Below are 20018 nucleotides of genomic sequence, written 5' to 3'. Positions count from 1 at the left end.
GAAGCTGAAGAATTTCATTTTTGCCTCCTCCACTTCCTCTTTTGCAGACCACATCATCAGCCTTGAAAGGTGCCATCCAGCTGGGCATCGGTTACACAGTGGGTAACCTGAGCTCCAAGCCTGAGAGAGATGTGTTAATGCAGGACTTTTACGTGGTGGAGAGCATCTTTTTCCCCAGGTTTCTGTTACACCCAAACACCCACTAAAGCCCTCTAGTGCACTAATAAGTGGAATTTTTTAAATTTATTGACTGGATGTTGTTATCCTAAACTTTTAGTGAAGGAAGCAACCTTACTCCAGCCCATCATTTCCCGGATTTCCGCTTTAAAACGTACGCTCCTGTGGCCTTCCGCTACTTCAGAGAACTGTTTGGCATCAGGCCGGATGACTACCTGGTAAGAGTTCACTCGTCTTTGTCTCTAAATATGAATACATTCATTGGATTAGATCCAGACTACGTTTAAGGTAATTGAAAACACTTGAGTGGTAGCAGACCAGTCAAGGTTGGTAGCAGACTTTCCTTTATTGGTTAAAGCACTCCTCAAGTTTGATTTCAATCTACACACACCTTATCAATAAAAAATTTTTATATCCTTCCAATGTCCTGAAAGGACGATTTTTGACATTTCACCTTTTCTCTAATTTTAGATATAAATAAACTTCTTTTTAACGGCCAATAGTGGCCAAACCGATTTGACACAGAAAAAAGCATCACTGCAACTTGTTGGGGTGGAGTTGTAAACAACAGAATTAGAAGACAAAAACTCTTGATAAAAAGTGGGATCTTAGTAGAGAGCTAAGTGAAAAGGAATGTGGACAATAAGCCATGAGACAGCATCTGAGAGGGCAGAGAGAAGAGGAGAACAAGGTTGGAGAAAGAGAAGGCAGGTCTGGAGCTTGTCTCTCTTCCTCAGTCTGGGGAACCCGGAGGCTGCATGATTCAACGCTCTGCATATACATACACTGATTAGTCAGTGTTTTTGCATGCTCCATGTGCACTTGTCTTCAATGCATTGGTACTCCAAACACGTGGAAACACAGCATTGTGCCGGCTTTTCTCCCTTTTCTCTCTCAGCCAGCCTGTGGTCGCTCATCACCATATGTCCAAACAAGTCATCTGGAGACATTTCACCACTGACTGGCTGTACTCATTATTCAGGTTTTAGGTCACACTGAAATTCAGTTTATCAGAGCTGCATGAACTCAAAATTATAATATGAATCTAGAGTCCATATTCTCTTTTATTTCTTTTTTAAGCATTTCCTTAAGCACTGGATAGTGGATAGATAAACCTGTGAAAGAGGTTTCATAATGAGGAGCATCTTTAAAAGCACTTCAATGTGTTCTTAGAGAGAAATGGCGCTCAGCAAATCCTGAATTGAAATTTATAGAAAACGCAGCAGCAGCAGAGGAAGTGGTATACAGTGGCTCCTCGCTATAACGCGGTTCACCTTTCGCTTTGTTTGGGGGTTTTTTTGTTTTGTTTTTTGTTTTTTTTTTAGAGCGTATTGTGTTCTGATTGGCTACAATCTCAATCTCGTGCCGTGTCTCCTGTACACTACAAAATCCGTTCAGCTTGTCAAATTTATATAAATCTTCGATTGCTAGCAGTGTGATTCCATAGTGCTGCACTGTATGTTTGTAAGTTTTCTCCCCAATAAACACAACAATGTTGATGAAAGATTTTGCACCATCAAAGGCAACCGCAGGTGCCTTTGGTTTCATTCTATAATACTGGACTTATTTTTCTACGAAGGTTTGAACTTTGAGAATGTTTAAACAAGAGAGAAGGGTGTGAAAATGTTCATGCCTGTCTGAGAAAAGTGTATAAAGTGTGTAGTGAGGGGTTTTACAGCCTACAGCATCTATAATAATAGTAAAAAATAAAGTTGGCTCCTTTGCGGATTTCACCTATCGCGGGTTATTTTTAGGACTTAACTCCTGCGATAAACGAGGGACCATTGTAAACCTCACTAACCTAAGGGGTCAACACTTTAATTTGGGACATAGTCAGCAAAACGTTCAATGATTTTTAAAATCAGATATCACTGATATTTCTGTACTTGCACACTTACGCACTGACGACCACTGAAATTAATTTAGACAATGCTTCAAAAGTAATGCCAAAGTAAGATTACATTACATGATCGCTGGTTGTTGGTTAGACTTGCTTCAGGAAAGACTTAATGTTCATGTTTAGTGTTCAGTCTGCTGTGGATTTTTGGTTGTAAGTTAAAAAAAACCTTTCACTTCAACTGCAAGGCTAAAATTTATGGGCATAAAGTGCTATAATAATAATAATGATGATGATGATGATACATGCTATTTCTATAGCATCTTTCTAAACCACAGTTACAAGGTACTAAAATAGCAGCATGGAAACATTTCAGAATGCATAAAAACAGAGGAAAAAAGACAAAATGACAACAGAAATCATTAGGAAGACATTATAAAACATTATGAACAAGCCAGGTGCCGTTATAAAAGCAGATAAGTGACGGATAAGAGTCAAACTTGAAGCTGCGCGTGCATTAAAAGCTCAAGTTTTAATCTAGAACATAATTATTCTGTGACTTACGAACTGAAATGTAGTCTCACTATAAAAAATTACTGTATATGAGCCATTTCTGTTCACAGGTAGCTGATGTTGTTAGAGTTCATTAGTGGTGGATGTTAAAAAGTAATTTGTTACAGTAGAAAATTGCTGCCATTAAAAGGTAATTTGGAGGGTTAACGGCTTTTTGCATTACCAGAACACTTTGGTCGTATTTCCTCTGTCTCGTAACCAGCAATAAGCTTGTTAGTGTTGCTACGAGTGACAGCTTCAGCCATTGCTGTTGTGGGGCTGTAGCACTGGCACCATCTAATCCAGCCTTTCTAACAAGTCACTCTGCTATGTGTTACCACCAACAAGTTATTCATAGACAAATCATTAGGGCCTGGCAGAAGAGATAATATGTTGTTGACACATTTGTGGCGGCAGCTACTGATTTTTGTTATTTCCTGTGGACCTGCCAATTATGGGCCTTTCTGTTTTGTCAGTAAATAGTGATAAAGAGATGTTAGATTTTCTCACACCCAAAAAGACAAAGAAACGCTTAAATAGTCTCTGCAGCAGTTCGTTTCACTGAAGGTTTGATGCTGTTTTATCACATCCCTAAAGAGACTTTCTCATCTGATAAATTAGACATCTTAGTGTGAAGATGAGCCTCCCAACTGTTTGCTTATTGCTATTCCTAGTCAGCTTCACATTCTTATCCTCCCGTCCTGCTGAGGTGTGTTTTAAAATGTTGGGATTGATTCAGGAGAATGTTCAAATGTGAGTAATTAGCGGAATTTAGATGGGGCGGGGTAGGAGTGTTTGTATAAAAAAGGTTACAAAGTTGGAATTTTAAAAGCATGTTCTTTCAGCTTTGTGTTTGTTTCCATTGTAATTCTGTAAAATATATATTTATTCTATGTCCTTATATGTGTGCCTTTTGTGTTTCATTAATATTCAAACTTGGGCTCTGTGTCTCAGCATGCTGATGTTTGTGTTTGATTTCCAGTGTTTATGTTTATTATCAGCACTGCAGGCAACTCCTAATTTATAGATTTGATCCCCAGAGAGCCAGAGAGTTCTAGTCAGCGTGGTATTCTTCATTAATGTGTTGTTAACAGGGAGGTATCAGAGGAGATGTATAATGAAGTGCCATAATTATTTTTCTGTGCTTTTTTGTTTTCCACTGGTAGCGTTTGCATGGATTGCAGTAATCTAAAAGAACCAGATGGGAAGGGTTAAGGGGGATCTATGCGGGGAGAGGTGAAAAGGATTCGGTCCACTCAGCCAATTCCACGTTTATGGCAGCAGCAGCGGCTGTGATACAGACCTTATGGAAGCAATTAAAGTACTTGGGCGAACTCTTCTGAGTCATGGCTCAGTCAAATCTGAACACACCGTTAACAATTTACTGACTCAGTGTGACTCACACTGACTGAAGAAATGATCATGTTCCATGACTTTGTCGAATACACTGCAACATATTTCCTGTAACTTGTGTACGAAGTAGTACAATTTGTGCATCTTGCAGACAAGTACTACTAACAGCTAATTCAGTGTACTTTTACTTAGTACTATATCCTCTATGTAAACAATTGTAAGGTCAAATTAGGTCAATATTCTTTCTCATCTATTTAAAGTTTTATTTATAGTTGGTTTGTTTAACTTTTTCATAACATTGGTCATTTTTCTGTGTGTAACCCTGCAGTACTCCCTGTGCAACGAGCCTCTGATCGAGCTGTCCAATCCTGGAGCGAGTGGCTCAGTCTTCTACCTTACCAAGGATGATGAGTTCATCATCAAGACTGTGATGCACAAGGAGGCTGAATTCTTACAGAAACTGCTGCCTGGATACTACATGGTAAGCAGATTGTGTGCATGACAGCGTACCTAAAATGTATATAATTTTGTGCTCAAATGGGCGTGTCCCACCAAAGAGAAGTTCAAATGAGCTGCCACAGCAGCTGTTCTTCCATGTTTTATTTATTTTCTCACTGGGATTTGGCAACTCTTTTCAGGTTTATGTTAAGTAACGCACACTAATTTCTTGTCGTCAAGACACACAGATTCATGAGCACTGGATAAAAAGGCACGGAACCCTTTGTGTAGTTATGCATGTTTGTTTGAAGACACCACACTTTTTAACAAATCCATATTTTAATAGAGATGCTTTGCATGAGTCGTAGTTCAAAAAATAATCCTTATTTATCTTATGCCAGGCTTTAGTGCAGCCTCTATCTGAAACAAGCTATTTAGCTCCCGTTTGTCTTTCTTTAAGGCCATCCTGTATTTAAGGAAACTTTTATCTGATTGGCTACCCTTTTCACAGCTACAACTGACCATATTAGGGATATCTGTTCTTAATGACATCATAAAAGGCCAAGAGTAGAACGATTTGTCTGTTTAGAGCAGTCTGAAACTGACCTCATCATTTTAAATCTTGGCTATGTTCTACCACTGTAATAAGGCATATATGGAAGAAAATAAGAAAATCGTGAATAAATAATAGGTGTTATTTCATTTAAATACTAACTTCTATCCCTACATTTTTTTTAAGCTCTCAGGTTTATGTAAGACTCTGGAAATGTTTCCTCCAAGCACAAACCTTCAAATAAAGCAGACTTAACAGCTTTTATCTTCTGTGACTGAAACCTCAGGCCATAGGATTTCATAAGAGACTGGCCGGTGTTTTTCAGTAGCCGGATGTACTGTACTTAAGCCTAACAGAGCATGACTTCCACCAACAGTAGCCCACTCCCACCCCCTCCAAAACTTCACAGCCTCTTTCTGAAAGAAGTCAACCAGCAACAGCTCCATGTATGTCCATGCTGCTAATCCAGCCTCACAGGTTCATAGCCCTCGCCCTTGTGTTTATTAATGCACCGACAGCTGCGGGCAAAGTACACTGCAGGAATTTGTTTAATCATTTAAGGAAGTTGAAGTCTCAGCGCATTTACTGTGACCTTTTCCATCGTTTTGGTCGTGCTCTGAAACATTTTCACAGGTGTAATTGGTCTTAAGCGAGTGGTTTAATAAAAGCGGAGAGATTCGGGCTGTAGCCCGAGGCAAGAGAAAGGGGAGCGAGGTTTTAAAGACTCTCAGAAACACGACACAGGAAAAAAATGTATGTTTGGACATTGAGAAGTAGTTTGAGTATTGTAGACTTATCTGTATTTTAGGCAAACACATAACAGACAGCGTACAAGCAGTCATTGATGGAGCTCCACGTCTTCAACAGCTGACTGGCTCATGGTTGTGGGCTGGCTGAAGACTCTGGCTCTGGGCAGCATGCAGACCACAGTGATGTAACTGACTTCGTGCTGCCACTTCTCTCCCCTCTGTTTATTCACCCTTCTATTATATGGCTTGTCTTTCGTGTTTTAATGTCTTGTCACTCTCCAAAGAGAGCCTCCTGCTGCTGTGGCTCTCTCAGCATGATTTATTTTTCTTGATTTCCCCCTCTCGCTCTGTCTTTGTGTTTAAATCCTTCCTCTCGTTTTTCTTCTCCATCCCTCTCCTCTGCTCCCGTGCCTCACGTGTCCGTGTTGTTGGCTCGTCACCGCTCAGCCCTTGTAACGCTGACAGAAGGGTTGTGTGTGGCTGAGGGCTGAGGATGCTCTTTCTCTCTTTGCTGCTCTTTGTAGAAGCTTTTCTCATCTGAAGGTCATTCACCAAGTACCTAGTCTTTTCAGCCACATTTTTCTAGTCATCCTTCATCTCTCTGGAGTCTGTTCCTCTTTCTCTCTCCTCTTGCAGTCATTTTTACCCCTGATTGCTGTGTGTTACCACTATATGGAGCAGCAGTCTGTTTCTCGCACTTCTCTCATCTTTCTAATGGGACTGAGCTGGCCCAAGTCCCAAGGTCAAAGCAGGTTTATAACTGAGGAACCAGCCAAACTAAACTAATTTGTTTACATTGATTCTTGAAATATTTGGCATAACCTGTGATACAGAGGAAAGTACTTGCTAAAGAACTTTTTAAAACGTCCTTGTGTGCCTTCATCTTGTTATTGCATTTGGCTTAGCCAAAAATGATCTAAAGTGCTTTGTGTCTTTTCATTTCTGTTCAGTGATAATAGTTTGACTGTGACTTTGCACAAAAAATGTAAAAAACAGTCAGATATGAATTCAGCCGATTACCCCTTGTAGCCGGACTCCTCAGGCATCGCTGCTCTCCTTCCACAGCTGTTATTTTTAGATCGCTCTGTGTAAGTCCCCTTCTCATCACTTGCACGTGAGCATCTGCAGTGCCCGCTGGATCTCCTCCAATGTATCAAAATAGTGATTCTTCAACTTGACTTCCATTTCTGGGAAATGGAAGAATAGCAGGAAGCCAAATCTGGCAATCAGGTTGATTAGTAAACCAAAACTGAGTTGGAGTGGCTTCAGCTCCAGACTTTTAAGTGTGTTATTTATTGGCATACATCGCAACTCAGGTTGTTTATGCTGAATATTCTCCCTCAGGTGCCTCAGCACATTACAAATTCACAGTGAATAACCTTGTAAATATTGGAAAAAAGAAAAAAAGCAGCAAGAAACCACCTGGGTGTGCACACCCACGACCTTTACGCTGAAAACTCCTGTTTGGTCTTTAAGTCCTAGCCAGAGACCCAGCTCTCGCTATGACATATGTTCTTTGAGATGAGAGTCAAGTCAGTTTGATGCAATACATTCAGCTCAATTCAGTTTTATTTATATAGTGCAAAATCACAGCAACAGTCACCTCAAGCCGGTTTATATTGTAAGGTAAAGACATTAAAATAATACAGAGAAAACCCCAGCAATCAGATGACCCACTATGAGCAAGTGCTTGACAACAGTGGGAAGGAAAAACTCCCTTGTAAAAGGAAGAAACCTATAGCAGAACTAGGATGAAATATTACATATTTTAATTTTTATCTACAAACCTACAACATTTCATGATTGCATCTCATCTTATAACTGCTGTTGAGGCATGAATCCCAAACTGAATATTAGTTTTTAGAGTCTTTTGTAGAACTGTAACCATTAATTATTTGCTTTATTTTTAATAAGTAAATCAAGTAAAACATGTAAACAAAATCACAACATAAAAATGCACATCATTGCACAGAGAATGGTCAAAAACCTGTCAGTCATACTTTCATTCTGACTGTGTGCACAGGTAGCTCTGGTGGAGTATCAAAGGTTTTTGTTCTTACAGTAAATTTAAAAGCTTAAATTCCGCTTTGATAAGACTCTTTCCCGAGTCGTGCTTTTTAAGTATGATTTTCTTCTCCTGTGGCTACAGAAATACAATCCCCAGTAACCACTTTGATATACATGACATGGTACTGTGAGAAAAACCTTCATTTCTGTTGGCTCTCTCTGTTATGTAATGGATCCTGGTGCGATCAGGTGGTGAATGTGTAACCGTAGCCAAAGTGTGTGTACACTGAGAATCATGTGTTGTTTGTCAGTTAACTGTTTGCGTAACATGTATCAGCTATCCTATTGCTCGTGTATGTTTCATTCCCTCACGTTCCCATGAGGAGAAAAATGCCTCTTTGTGTTCAGTGGCGTTCCTTTTTGTGCTGTTTTGAAGCTTTTATTTAAACCGAAATGGATATCATTAATCAAAAGCAACAATTTCTGTTCAAGTGTCAGAAACACTGCCTGAGGTCATACAACTTCTAAAAGATATGTTTTTTTTCATGTGAGCTAACTTTACCTCACACATATTGTATTTCGGCTCAATCCCTCACAGCGTCTCCTAATGGTGTTCATTTCTCATTTCCTCCCTCTCTTTTCTTCTCATCTCCAGAACTTGAATCAGAACCCTCGCACTTTGCTGCCCAAGTTTTTCGGCCTCTACTGTGTCCAGTCAGGTGGCAAGAACATCCGTGTGGTTGTTATGAACAATGTCCTCCCCCGCGTGGTGCGCATGCACCTCAAGTACGACCTGAAGGGATCCACCTACAAGAGGCGAGCGTCCAAGAAGGAGAGGGAGAAGGCCAGGCCCACCTTCAAAGACCTGGACTTCATGCAAGACTTGCAGGATGGCCTGATGATGGACCAGGACACTTACAATGCCCTGACCAAGACCCTGCAGAGAGACTGCCTGGTGAGGAATATGAATATACAGCTAAATGCAAATACTAGTTTTAGCTTTTTTACTTATGTTTTCTGTTGAGACAGACAGGAGGGGAGGAGATGGTGAAGTTGGTTTGCTTGTTGTGATGCAGGATCCGTTAAATGGCTCATAAAGAGTAATGGTAGATGAAGAAGCATATAAAAAGTCTTTAAAAGGAAGAGTGGGGAAGCCCATGATACTCATGGTGCCCTGATCAATAAAAGAGGATGGATGAGAGTAGACAGGGGAGCTGGAACGGAAGAAAAACTTTTCTTGAGGTTATGATGTTTGGCATTCCCAGGACCCCTTTCTATAAATTAGAGCTGTGTTACGAGTACAAGGTTTAACGAGGTGTCTGGTCTGGTAGCTGGCTGGCTTTTTCTCTTGTAAATCACTGTCTCCTGTTTCCATTTACAGTACTCGGAAAGCAGTGTGTGTGCACTCACTGGCAGTCAAATACATTGTTTATCAGTGTGGGCATGCCCATGCACCACTCTGTCTTGTGTATAGCATTAACATCTCCACGGTTATTGGTTTTATATCCCTCTTGGGGACATGTTAAAATAATAAAAAATAAAAGCTTTCAGTCAGGATTTAGAAGCTGCGTGTCTCATAGGCACTGCACACTGACAACTATCTTTGCCTGTCCTGTGCTCAGGTGCTGGAAAGCTTTAAGATCATGGACTACAGCCTGCTGCTTGGGGTCCACAACATCGACCAAGCGGAGAGGGAGAGGCAGATGGAGGGCTCCCAGGGTGACAGCGATGAGAAAAGGCCCGTGGCCCAGCAGAAGGCTCTTTACTCCACAGCCATGGAGTCCATCCAGGGGGGAGCTGCCTGCGGAGGGTCTATTGACACAGACGACACGTGAGTTTGGCCAGAGAGGAGAACAGCAGAGGCTTTTGGGAGTGCATGTCTCCGACTTCCCGCATTTATACGAGCTAACAACCTGAAGGATAAATAACAATGTTAGAACTTATTCATTTACCTTTATCTCTTACTCTCCCTCCTAAAGTTATTCTGCTTTTAGTAGTTACGCTTCTTCTCTCTCTTCAGCTCTTTGTCCCCTTTTAATGCTCACACTTGATGCGACACTTTAGTTCCTTCAAATTTAATTTAAACCATTTCAGTGCTTCAATTTCAACTGCTTTCAGCCTGAAAAGATAATTGCATTTTTTGGTGCTGCCTCTTAGAGCTTAATATACACAACTTCAGAGAAATTCAAAAGAAATTGAAGAAAATGCAAACTTCAGATCTTGCCCGTAAAGCAATCAGCGGTTTTGTGTCAGAAGTCCAAATGTTGAGTTCAATGTAGATTAAAGGTTCAGCAGAGACTAAAACCCTGCTGACTTGCTAAGATGCAGTTAGCCTTAACAAATCTGAGTATTCATTAAAGTAGCCTAATACTCTATAGTCTTAGATTTAAGTAGAAAGAAACCAACATTTCCTGCCTTTATAGATAAATTCTTATAAGCCAAATTTCTGGTAGAAACATCATCTGACTCATTAAATCTCATTAAATCAGATTCTCTGTCACAAGTTTAAAAGGCACTGAAGGTACAGGGTATGAGTGTATTCACATTGCAGAGAAGCACTTATGGGATTATTTAGTCAAAGGTGAATGCCTGGATGCCTGCAGTTACCTGAATGAGCTGTAGGAATAGCAGAAGACTGCAAAGATGAACCAGACCCGATGCTGTCATCCTCTCCACAGCTGGGGTTCACATTTCTGTTCAGTTAAACCCAACCAAGAGTCGTACGGCTTTAAATCTAGATACATTTAATTTGAATAAGTGTTGTAGTTTGATATTAAATATTTTTTTATTCACAAAGAACACATCCTAAAGCTGACTAATGATGATAAGAAAGAGAAAAATAAATCAAATAAACTCTGTGGAGAAGCTGATGGCTGGAGATTAATGGCACTCAAACCTGCCACATTTCATTTTAGCTTTACTTCTCTTCTCCTTTTAGGATGGGCGGTATCCCCGCCGTTAACGGAAAAGGAGAAAGGCTTCTTCTCTTCATCGGACTCATCGACATCTTGCAGTCTTACAGGTGATCATCTTAGAAATCAGCCAAACGTCTGTATGATGCTGACATAAATAATGTGTACATGCTGTACACTACTGCCACAGTGTTTTGTACTAAAACACCTTTAAGTTTATTAGGTTTATTCATGTTTGCCATGCCAACTTTGTTTTTGCAGGTTAATCAAGAAACTGGAACACACGTGGAAGGCTTTGGTTCATGATGGGGTGAGTTTTATAGCTTTTGGGTTTCTTTCCTGAGCTTCGACATTGTAAGAGGTTTTATTGGCGCAAAATGTCAGTTCTCTGTCAGCTTACCTGCCTGTCTCATTATTTCTCCATCCACTTGGCTAAACCTGTAAATCCACACCTATCCCAGACTTTCCATCCATCTTTCCTTTTATCCAGTTTTGCTTAAAATGGTAAATGGCCTGTATTTATATAGCGCTTTAATAGTCCTAAGGACACCAAAGCGCTTTACATATCCAGTCATCCACCCATTCACACACACATTCACACACTGGTGATGGTAAGCTACATTGTAGCCACAGCCACCCTGGGGCGCACTGACAGAGGCGAGGCTGCCGGACACTGGCGCCACCGGGCCCTCTGACTACCACCAGTAGGCAACGGGTGAAGTGTCTTGCCCAAGGACACAACGACCGAAACTGTCCAAGCTGGGGCTCGAACCGGCAACCTTCCGATTACAAGGCGAACTCCCAACTCTTGAGCCACGATCGATTATTTTGAATAAAGCTTATTAAAGCTTTATTCAAAATAAGTCAGTTGCTATTTATTTTGAATACATAGAAAGAATTGCTTTTTTTAAATCTCACACTGTACCACCCGAGTACATGTTGAACTCATTTTAATTTTTTTAAATTATATTTTTTGATGTACTATCAACAAATCCTTATGCTAGTGTATATAATAACAGTATATCTCTGTATATCAACAGTTAATGGGCCTCACAGTCTCTTCATCTTTGAATTCAGGTGTTTTCAGTCTGTTTGCAACAGGTGTATAAAATCAATCAATCAGCCATTTGTGACGCAATGAAGCGTTGTATTGTAATTTGGATGCCACCGCTTCAACAAGTCAGTCAGTGAAGTTTCTTCCATCCTGAATATTCCGCAGCATACTTTAAGTAGTATTATTGCAAACTGGAAGCATTTAGGAACCACCGCAAAGTAGTAACAGTGTGGCGGACCCTATAAAGTTAGAGGGCAGTGTCACAGAGTGGTGAAGTTTTTTTTTTTATTTAACCTTTATTTAACCAGGAAGATCCTATTGAGATTAAAAACCTTTTTCAAGGGAGCCCTGGCCAAGATAGGCAGCAGCAAGTCTCTCACAGTTACTCAATTAAACACAGGCAGCAACAACACATGAAAAAATAAATGAAAAATTAAATAAAATAAAGATAGAATTAAATAAAATTCAGTTAAAATGACAAGCAATCTAATTGAAACTGTTGCATGTTATGGACTTGGCCTCAAGGACTCTTAGTTTTGCTTTAAAAGCACTAAATGAAATTAAATTAATTAAGTTATTTTCCAGTTCTGCAGTTCATTCCAAGTCAAGGGTGCTAAATGGACAAAAGCTCTTTTGTGCATAGAAGTCTCAAACATTCTGCTGATTCGATAACATTGAGTCAATACAGAGCTTCAAGCCTCCTCTGGCATTAACATCAGCACAAAAAATGTCCACAGGGAGCTTCATGGCATGTGTTTCCACAGCTGAGAAGCTCCTGTACTGTGTAGCTGACTTGTAGTTTTGTCCTTTGTCCTGTGCTCATGATAGATTATCCCACATATACTGTAGAGTTCACTTGTGCAGGCCATCCGAGTATATCTTAGCCTTTAGCACACATCCCAAGAACGACACCATGGAGTTACATCTTCAGTCCACTCATATTTTAAAAGTTCAGTAGCTCCATAATTTCAACATTAATCTGTTGTTTATTGTATGTAGTGTTATTTATTAATTTATTTATAAAACCACAGGTATATCTCTCCTCCACTACCACTACTAAAACAATGTAACTCTGAGGAAAACACTGTCTGTTGCTCATTCTGAAAAATATGTGGGCCTTAAAACTGTAATGCCGTAGAAACACTTTATTGTTAGCAAATTGCAACCACATTCATTTAAGTAGCGTTATTTCCATAAACAGAGCCATTAAGATCAGCAGCTGCCTACACACAGTATTTTATATTTTGTTCTGCCAAGTCTGATTTTACAGGGAATCTGATACAGTGCATCACTTGCTGACTTAAACTCAGAAAGATTTACAGCACAAAACAGAAAATCAGTCCCATCAATCTCCCCGCCTCCTTTCTTTACTCCAAGCTCCCACTCCGAAACACCCTCACAAGCGAGACGTGTGGGAGAGCAAACAGCGTCCTGTTCGTCACTGTTGCTGACGACAATGGATCCTCAGCACGACCTCCGAGCCACACGCAGCTGCTCAGTGCATTCAAAGACATTACATATTGAGCAACAGTGATGCTGAAACAAAAAAAAGCTAATAACTGAGATTCTCTCTCTTCATTGTTTTCCGCCACCCCTACTGTCCTCTGTCTCAAACCAAACACCAAGTGTCATCTGTCAGTCTGCTGGTGTTGTCTTATCTCCGTCTGCTGAAACATAAATAATGAAGAGTTGCGTCTGTAGCCTCGTCTGACTGTGTTTCTGCGTGTCTGTAGCAGGTGTCGTTCACTCGTGTGGTTTGGCCCAGAGAGAGGAATTACTGAAATGGGTCACCAAAGAACTCACAGACAGTTTTAATCTACTGCGAGCACCAGTTTGATCATTTTATTCATGCACCATTTGTCTCATTAATCTCTCTGTCTCTCCCTCAGGACACTGTATCGGTCCACCGGCCAGGATTCTATGCCGACAGATTCCTGAAGTTCATGAGCGCCACAGTTTTCAAGAAGAGCTCCTGTGAGTTTCATTTACATCAAGAATTTGCCATAGGTAGAGAGAAGGAGAGGTCCACACATCAGGGTTTTGTCGCTTTTAATGTCAAGTCTTGATAGGAAAATCAGAAACAGCAGCTGAAAGATTTTTTAGGTCATGTCATTTTAGGAAAATACATCTGTTGGATCTCTATTTGCACATTCACTGCTTTTAAGCATTTTGTAAAGAGTACACAGGGGTATGTGTATGAGATTTTTAGCCTTGGTTAGCTAAGGTTATATTTAAGCAGAGGAGGTTGTTAATCAGTTCTAGCTTCTTTGGTGTTAATAAAATGAAAAACAGGTGCACTGGAGGGGTAACAATGAGACGACCCCCAAAACAGGAATGGTTTTACAGGTGGACGCCCCTGACATTTTATGCCCCCCTAGTCTTTTCTGACTGTTTCTGACTCTTGGGCCTGAGAGCCCTGTGCTCACTGCCCGGCAATGTGCAGCCTGATTGGCATTTTCCTTTGAATACCAAAATTGGCAGGTCCACCCCTGGCATCCTGTGCTTTTCACAGATGAGAGCAGGTTCACCCTGAGCACATGTGACAGACGTGAAAGGGTCTGCAGAAGCCGTGGAGAATGTTAAACTGCCTGTTCGGGATGGATGACCTGTTTGGTGGTGGGTCAGTGATGGTCTGGGGAGGCATGTCCATGGAGGGAGATCCGTGATCCATGAGATCCGAGGAGATCTCCGTGGACACCATCCGTCACCTCATTAGGACCGTACTCTTAACACTGTCAGGCATGCATACAAGCACTTGAGGTCCATGGAAACTACTGAGTACCATTCTGAGTTGCTGCTATGAAATTTCACCAAAATGGACTGCGTCATTTTTGTCACTTTGATTTTTGAGATGTCTTTGAATTCAGCCCTATGTAGGTTGATCATTTTCATTGCCATCATAGAATGTCACATCATTTGGTGGCAACATTACCCAGTACCTATCAGTATAGATATCCAACAAGAATCTTTACCCCGCTGAAATATGATGTGTTTTCAGAGTGTTCCATATTTTTTAACAGTTTACATTCATTTATATATGATCAGAAATGGTGTATGTAGTCACGATGTTTACTTGAAACTAGAGCTGGGCGATAAAACGATAACGATATGTATTGCGAAATAACTTTTTCTCGATAGAAAAATTTAACTATTGCGATAGACCTCATCTCTCTCTTGCTCTCTTAAAAAAAAGAAAAGAAGAACAGCCAATCCAAATTAAGTAGCGCAGAGCCGAACCAATCACAGCCGCAGCGTCACGTCACGTGACTTGTTACGTACAGCACAAGTGCCAAGCCGCACATTATTATTATTATTATTAGTAGCAGTAGTATTTCGTAGTGATGTGTCGGTCGCGAACGAAATGGCTCTTAGAGCCGGATCTTTGACGTGAACGACGCGAGCCGGCTCCTTATCGCGACCCGTGGGGTTTTCTTTTCTTTCTTTCTCTCACCCTCTCTCTCTCTCTCTCGCACTTTTTTTCCGCTTCACTCCGCACACGAGCCTTGCGTTTTGCGCTGGGAAGAGGGGGGGAGGGGCGGTAGTTACACTCGCAGTAGCACAGGAACAGAGCGGGAGGGAGAGAGAGAGAAAGAGAGCCAGGGACAACAACGTCACATTAGAAAGGTATAGTAATCATCCACAACTATTTTCAGTTGCGGATGATAAAGGATTCAGAAAGTTCAGAAAGCTATACAACAAGGAGAGATTGAAAATTTCCTTTTAGTTCTCAGTTTATTTGATATTGACAAAAGTTAGTCAATTTTGTCTGTTCTTCTGTAAAACAAACTAAGATTTATTTTTAGAATTAATATTTTGTTTCTAAGTGGAATTGACAATTTAGTAGTCTGTTTTGTTTGTTCTATTTTGAAACTTAAACGCTTTAGCGGCTGCCTTTTGTGTACTTTGCAATATTTGCCTTTATTTATCTGAAAAAGTCTCATGTTCCTTAAGTACATCTACCCTGTTGAACTTATTATGGGAAATAAATAGTAAAATCAAGACAAGCTGCTGATTATTTCACATTTTACTTGTGAGCAACGGCACATTTAAATCTTACAAATATAGTTATTTGGCTTATATCGTGATATATATCGTTATCGCCTGAAATGAAAAAAACATATCGTGATATGAAAAAATCTTATATCGCCCAGCTCTACTTGAAACCCCAATTTCCTGTTTCCGCTAAAACCAAACAAATTCTTAACCTAAAAAATTCATTTCAGACTTTTATTCATATATAAAAAACACCCATCTCGCCCCTGCAGGCGGTTTATCCTTCAAGCTCGGGTCCTCCACCAGAGGCCTGGGAGCTTGAGGGTCCTGCGCAGTATCTTAGCTGTTCCCAGGACTGCGCTTTTCTGGACAGAGATCTCCGATGTTGTTCCCGGGATCTGCTGGAGCCACTCGCCTAGCTTGGGAGTCACTGCACCTAGTGCTCCGATTACCACGGGGACCACCGTTACCTTCACCCTCCACATCCTCTCGAGCTCTTCTCTGAGCCCTTGGTATTTCTCCAGCTTCTCGTGTTCCTTCTTCCTGACATTGCTGTCATTCGGAACCGCTACATCGATCACTACGGCCGTCTTCTCCTGTTTGTCTACCACCACTATGTCCGGTTGGTTAGCCACCACCATTTTGTCCGTCTGCATCTGGAAGTCCCACAGGATCTTAGCTCGGTCATTCTCCATCACCCTTGGGGGCATCTCCCATTTTGACCTCGGGACTTCCAGGTTATACTCGGCACAGATGTTCCTGTACACTATGCCGGCCACTTGGTTATGGCGTTCCATGTATGCCTTGCCTGCTAGCATCTTGCACCCTGCTGTTATGTGCTGGATTGTCTCTGGGGCATCTTTACACAGCCTGCACCTGGGGTCTTGCCTGGTGTGATAGACCCCAGCCTCTATGGATCTTGTACTCAGAGCTTGTTCTTGTGCTGCCATGATTAGTGCCTCTGTGCTGTCTTTCAGTCCAGCTTCGTCCAGCCACTGGTAGGATTTCTGGATATCAGCCACCTCCTCTATCTGCCGGTGGTACATACCGTGCAGGGGCCTGTCCTTCCATGATGGTTCCTCGCCTTCCTCCTCTTTCTTGGGTTTCTGCTGCCTGAGGTATTCACTGAGCACACTGTCAGTTGGGGCCATCTTCGTGATGTATTCGTGGATGTTTCTTGTCTCATCCTGGACTGTGGTGCTGACACTCACCAGTCCCCGGCCCCCTTCCTTCCGCTTAGCGTACAGCCTCAGGGTGCTGGACTTGGGGTGAAACCCTCCATGCATGGTCAGGAGCTTTCTTGTCTTTATGTCAGTGGCTTCTATCTCCTCCTTTGGCCAGCCTATTACCCCAGCAGGGTACCTGATCACGGGCAGGGCGTAGGTGTTGATGGCCCGGATCTTGTTCTTACCGTTCAGCTGACTCCTCAGGACTTGCCTGACCCTCTGCAGGTACTTGGTGGTTGCAGCTTTCCTAGCGGCCTCTTCATGGTTCCCATTCGCTTGCGGGATTCCCAGGTACTTGTAACTGTCCCTTTATGTCTGCAATGTTGCCTTCTGGTAGTTCAATCCCCTCAGTTCTGACTACCTTCCCTCTCTTTGTTACCATCCGACTACACTTCTCCAGTCCGAATGACATTCCAATGTCATTGCTGTATAGCCTGGTAGTGTGTATCAGTGAATCGATGTCTCGTTCACTCTTGGCATACAGCTTGATGTCATCCATGTACAGGAGGTGGCTGACAACCACTCCGTTCCGTAGTCGGTATCCGTAGCCAGTCTTGTTAATGATCTCACTGAGGGGGTTCAGGCCTATGCAGAACAGCAGTGGGGACAGAGCATCTCCTTGGTAGATCCCGCACTTGATGGTGACTTGTGCTATGGGCTTGGAGTTGGCCTCTAGTGTTGTACGCCACATCCCCATTGAGTTCCTGATGAAGGCTCTTAGGGTCCTGTTGATCTATATATATATATATATATATATGTATATGTATATATATATATATATATATATATATATATATATATATATATATATATATATATATATATGTGTATGTGTATATATATATATATATATGTGTGTGTGTGTGTGTGTGTGTTTATACTGTAAGCTAAATACCCCAAACTATTAACCCTCAACACAACACACAGGTTTATTACTGTAAATAAAAGCCTTATTGTAAATTATTCCTCAGCTTTGAAGTCCTCTCCGTCAAAGAAGGGTCGTGTGTCCTTGACGGTGCCCAAGTGTGGTGGTCCTGGTGCAGCTTGGTCAGCCAGCCAGCTGCCCTCTGAGAGAGACGAGAATATCTACGACCTGAGAGGAGCTCGCAGCTTCCCAACTCTGGAGGACGAGGGTAAATACACTGCATGCTGTGTGTTATGATAAAATTAACAAAGATGGAACATGGTATATAGTTTTACAACAGCATATTCCATCCATCCATCCTTTTTCTACCATGTATATGTGGCTGGGTTGCGGGGGCAGTAGCCTAACATAGAAACCCAAACTTCACTCTCCCCGAAAAAAACCTTCGACTCATCCGGGGGAACACTGAGGTATTCCCAGGCTAGCTGACAGATATAATCTCTCCAGCGTGTCCTGTCTTTGCCCTGGGGCCTCCTCACTGTAGAACATCCTCAGAACACCTCGCCCAGGAGGCGTCCAAGGAGGAAAATGCCAAAAAAAAAAAGATTGCTGACAGGTACCAGCTCTCTCCAAGATAAACTGTAATGACTGTACCTGTGTCTGTCCACCAGGGAGACCAGATCTTCTTCCATGTACTCCTCCATCATTCGAGGAGGCCACAACAGCATCAATTGCCACCACGCTCTCCTCCACCACCTCTTTGTCCATTCCTGAGAGATCTCCTTCTGACACGGCCGAACACCCCCGCTACAGGTACTAACACACACACACACACATCTTTTAAAACATTTATATATTAGATGGTCACAGGGAATCCATCTGTTCACTGCGCTTTTAATTATACATGAGCTTATAAATATTAAAGTTCATATATGGGACAGTTAACACTGTAATTAATGTCTTTGTTATGCTTTAGTCTGAAATATAACTGGTTTTATTTCCAAACTCTTATTTCTTAAACTTAAAGTTATGTTGTCAGAATTCACCAGGTTGAGCCTTACTGCATGTTGCTCTTACTGACTGTGTTTCCTCTGTCTTCAGGAGGCACACCCAGTCACTTAGCCATGATGGGAGGTGAGTCTGAATCCAGAGTCACAAAATGTATTAGGCAGGATCAGCTCAGCTTGTTCCACAAACACTCACTAGTTCTATGTTTTCATAGCATTAAACACTCCTGGGAGTGGTGGGTGGGTGGCAGAGAAAATCTAATGTCAGTGTGTTTATGACTGGACCCGTTTTTCCTCCTCGTGTGTGTTTTGGCGTTTCATTTCCTGTGCGTGTTTTTCTTTTTATATGAGGCTGCTTGTGTTTTCAGGACCCAGGAGGAGCTGCGTGTGCGTGAGGAGGATCAGCAGACCATCACAGTGGAGGTGGAGCTGAAGAGACACGACAGTGAGCCCACCATCTCTGTTCCTCAGCCCTCACCTGAAATCAGGTACTCCAACAACACAAGGATAAACACTGTGTAAACACTTGGGTAAGGTCTCAAGTCATCCTCAAACTTAGACTTAAAATCTGATGTTGGGGAGATGAATGCACTTCTTGTCAGTTGATTTACAAGAACAAAACATCAGAAACACATGTGTAACCAGTGTATTCACATAACACTGAGTTTAATTAAATATCTTAAACCTGTGCCAACATCGACTTTTACATTGTTGGTCAGCCAGCTGCAAAACATGTTTAAGATTTTTCGATAGATACCAGGAGGAACTTTTGGTGGCACGTTTTACACCACAGAGGTGCTAAAGGGAAAAGGAGCAAAAATGTGATTTACGTGACTCTGAACATGGCATGGTTGTTGCTGCTGGGATTTTCCCACACAAACATCTCTAAGGTTTGCAGAGAATGGTCCAAAATAAGGGGTGCTTAGTACTAACTGAGCATCGTTTATATACCAAAGTCTACTTTTGCATTCTTGCTGACCATGTCTATCTCTTTATGACCACAATGTGACCATCCTCTGATGGCTGCTTCAAGCATCGTGTCACAAAAATCATCTCGATCACCTTTTGAGAGAGGAAAAAAATAAAAAAAGAGAAAACAAGCAAAAAAAGAGAGCTCGAACCGGTTTCTTGAACATGTACTGTACTCAAATAGTCTCCACAGTAAACATATTTTGATGCGGTGGAACGGGAGATTTGCATCATGAACGTGCATCTGCAGCTATGGTGATGCTATCATGTCAATAGGGTTAGGGAATCATAAGGAGTGTTTCTAGCACCTTGTTAAATCTATGCCA

At 41.6% G+C, this 20018-nt stretch overlaps 1 protein-coding gene across 7 annotated transcripts in view; it reads left to right on the top strand.

The window, feature by feature from the left end:
* The window catches only part of pip5k1ca (phosphatidylinositol-4-phosphate 5-kinase, type I, gamma a), a 55670-nt gene that overhangs the window by 23608 nt on the left and 12044 nt on the right, over nt 1-20018 (top strand). For all 7 annotated transcript variants that reach the window (XR_010092079.2, XR_010092077.1, XR_010092076.1 and 4 more), the window contains exons 4-15: nt 48-178; nt 278-395; nt 4248-4400; nt 8322-8621; nt 9289-9497; nt 10605-10688; nt 10840-10888; nt 13522-13606; nt 17823-17984; nt 18388-18529; nt 18818-18850; nt 19092-19211. Coding sequence is in view for 4 of the 7 variants with exons in the window: in XM_063466121.1 (XP_063322191.1) it covers nt 48-178; nt 278-395; nt 4248-4400; nt 8322-8621; nt 9289-9497; nt 10605-10688; nt 10840-10888; nt 13522-13606; nt 17823-17984; nt 18388-18529; nt 18818-18850; nt 19092-19211 (1586 nt within the window). In the remaining 3 variants the exon portion in view is untranslated. The remainder of the gene's footprint in view (nt 1-47; nt 179-277; nt 396-4247; nt 4401-8321; nt 8622-9288; nt 9498-10604; nt 10689-10839; nt 10889-13521; nt 13607-17822; nt 17985-18387; nt 18530-18817; nt 18851-19091; nt 19212-20018) is intronic.

Source organism: Pelmatolapia mariae, linkage group LG23 (assembly GCF_036321145.2).
Source record: "Pelmatolapia mariae isolate MD_Pm_ZW linkage group LG23, Pm_UMD_F_2, whole genome shotgun sequence".
NCBI classification, from domain to species: domain Eukaryota; kingdom Metazoa; phylum Chordata; class Actinopteri; order Cichliformes; family Cichlidae; genus Pelmatolapia; species Pelmatolapia mariae.
This window is presented reverse-complemented; position numbering and strand designations above follow the sequence as displayed.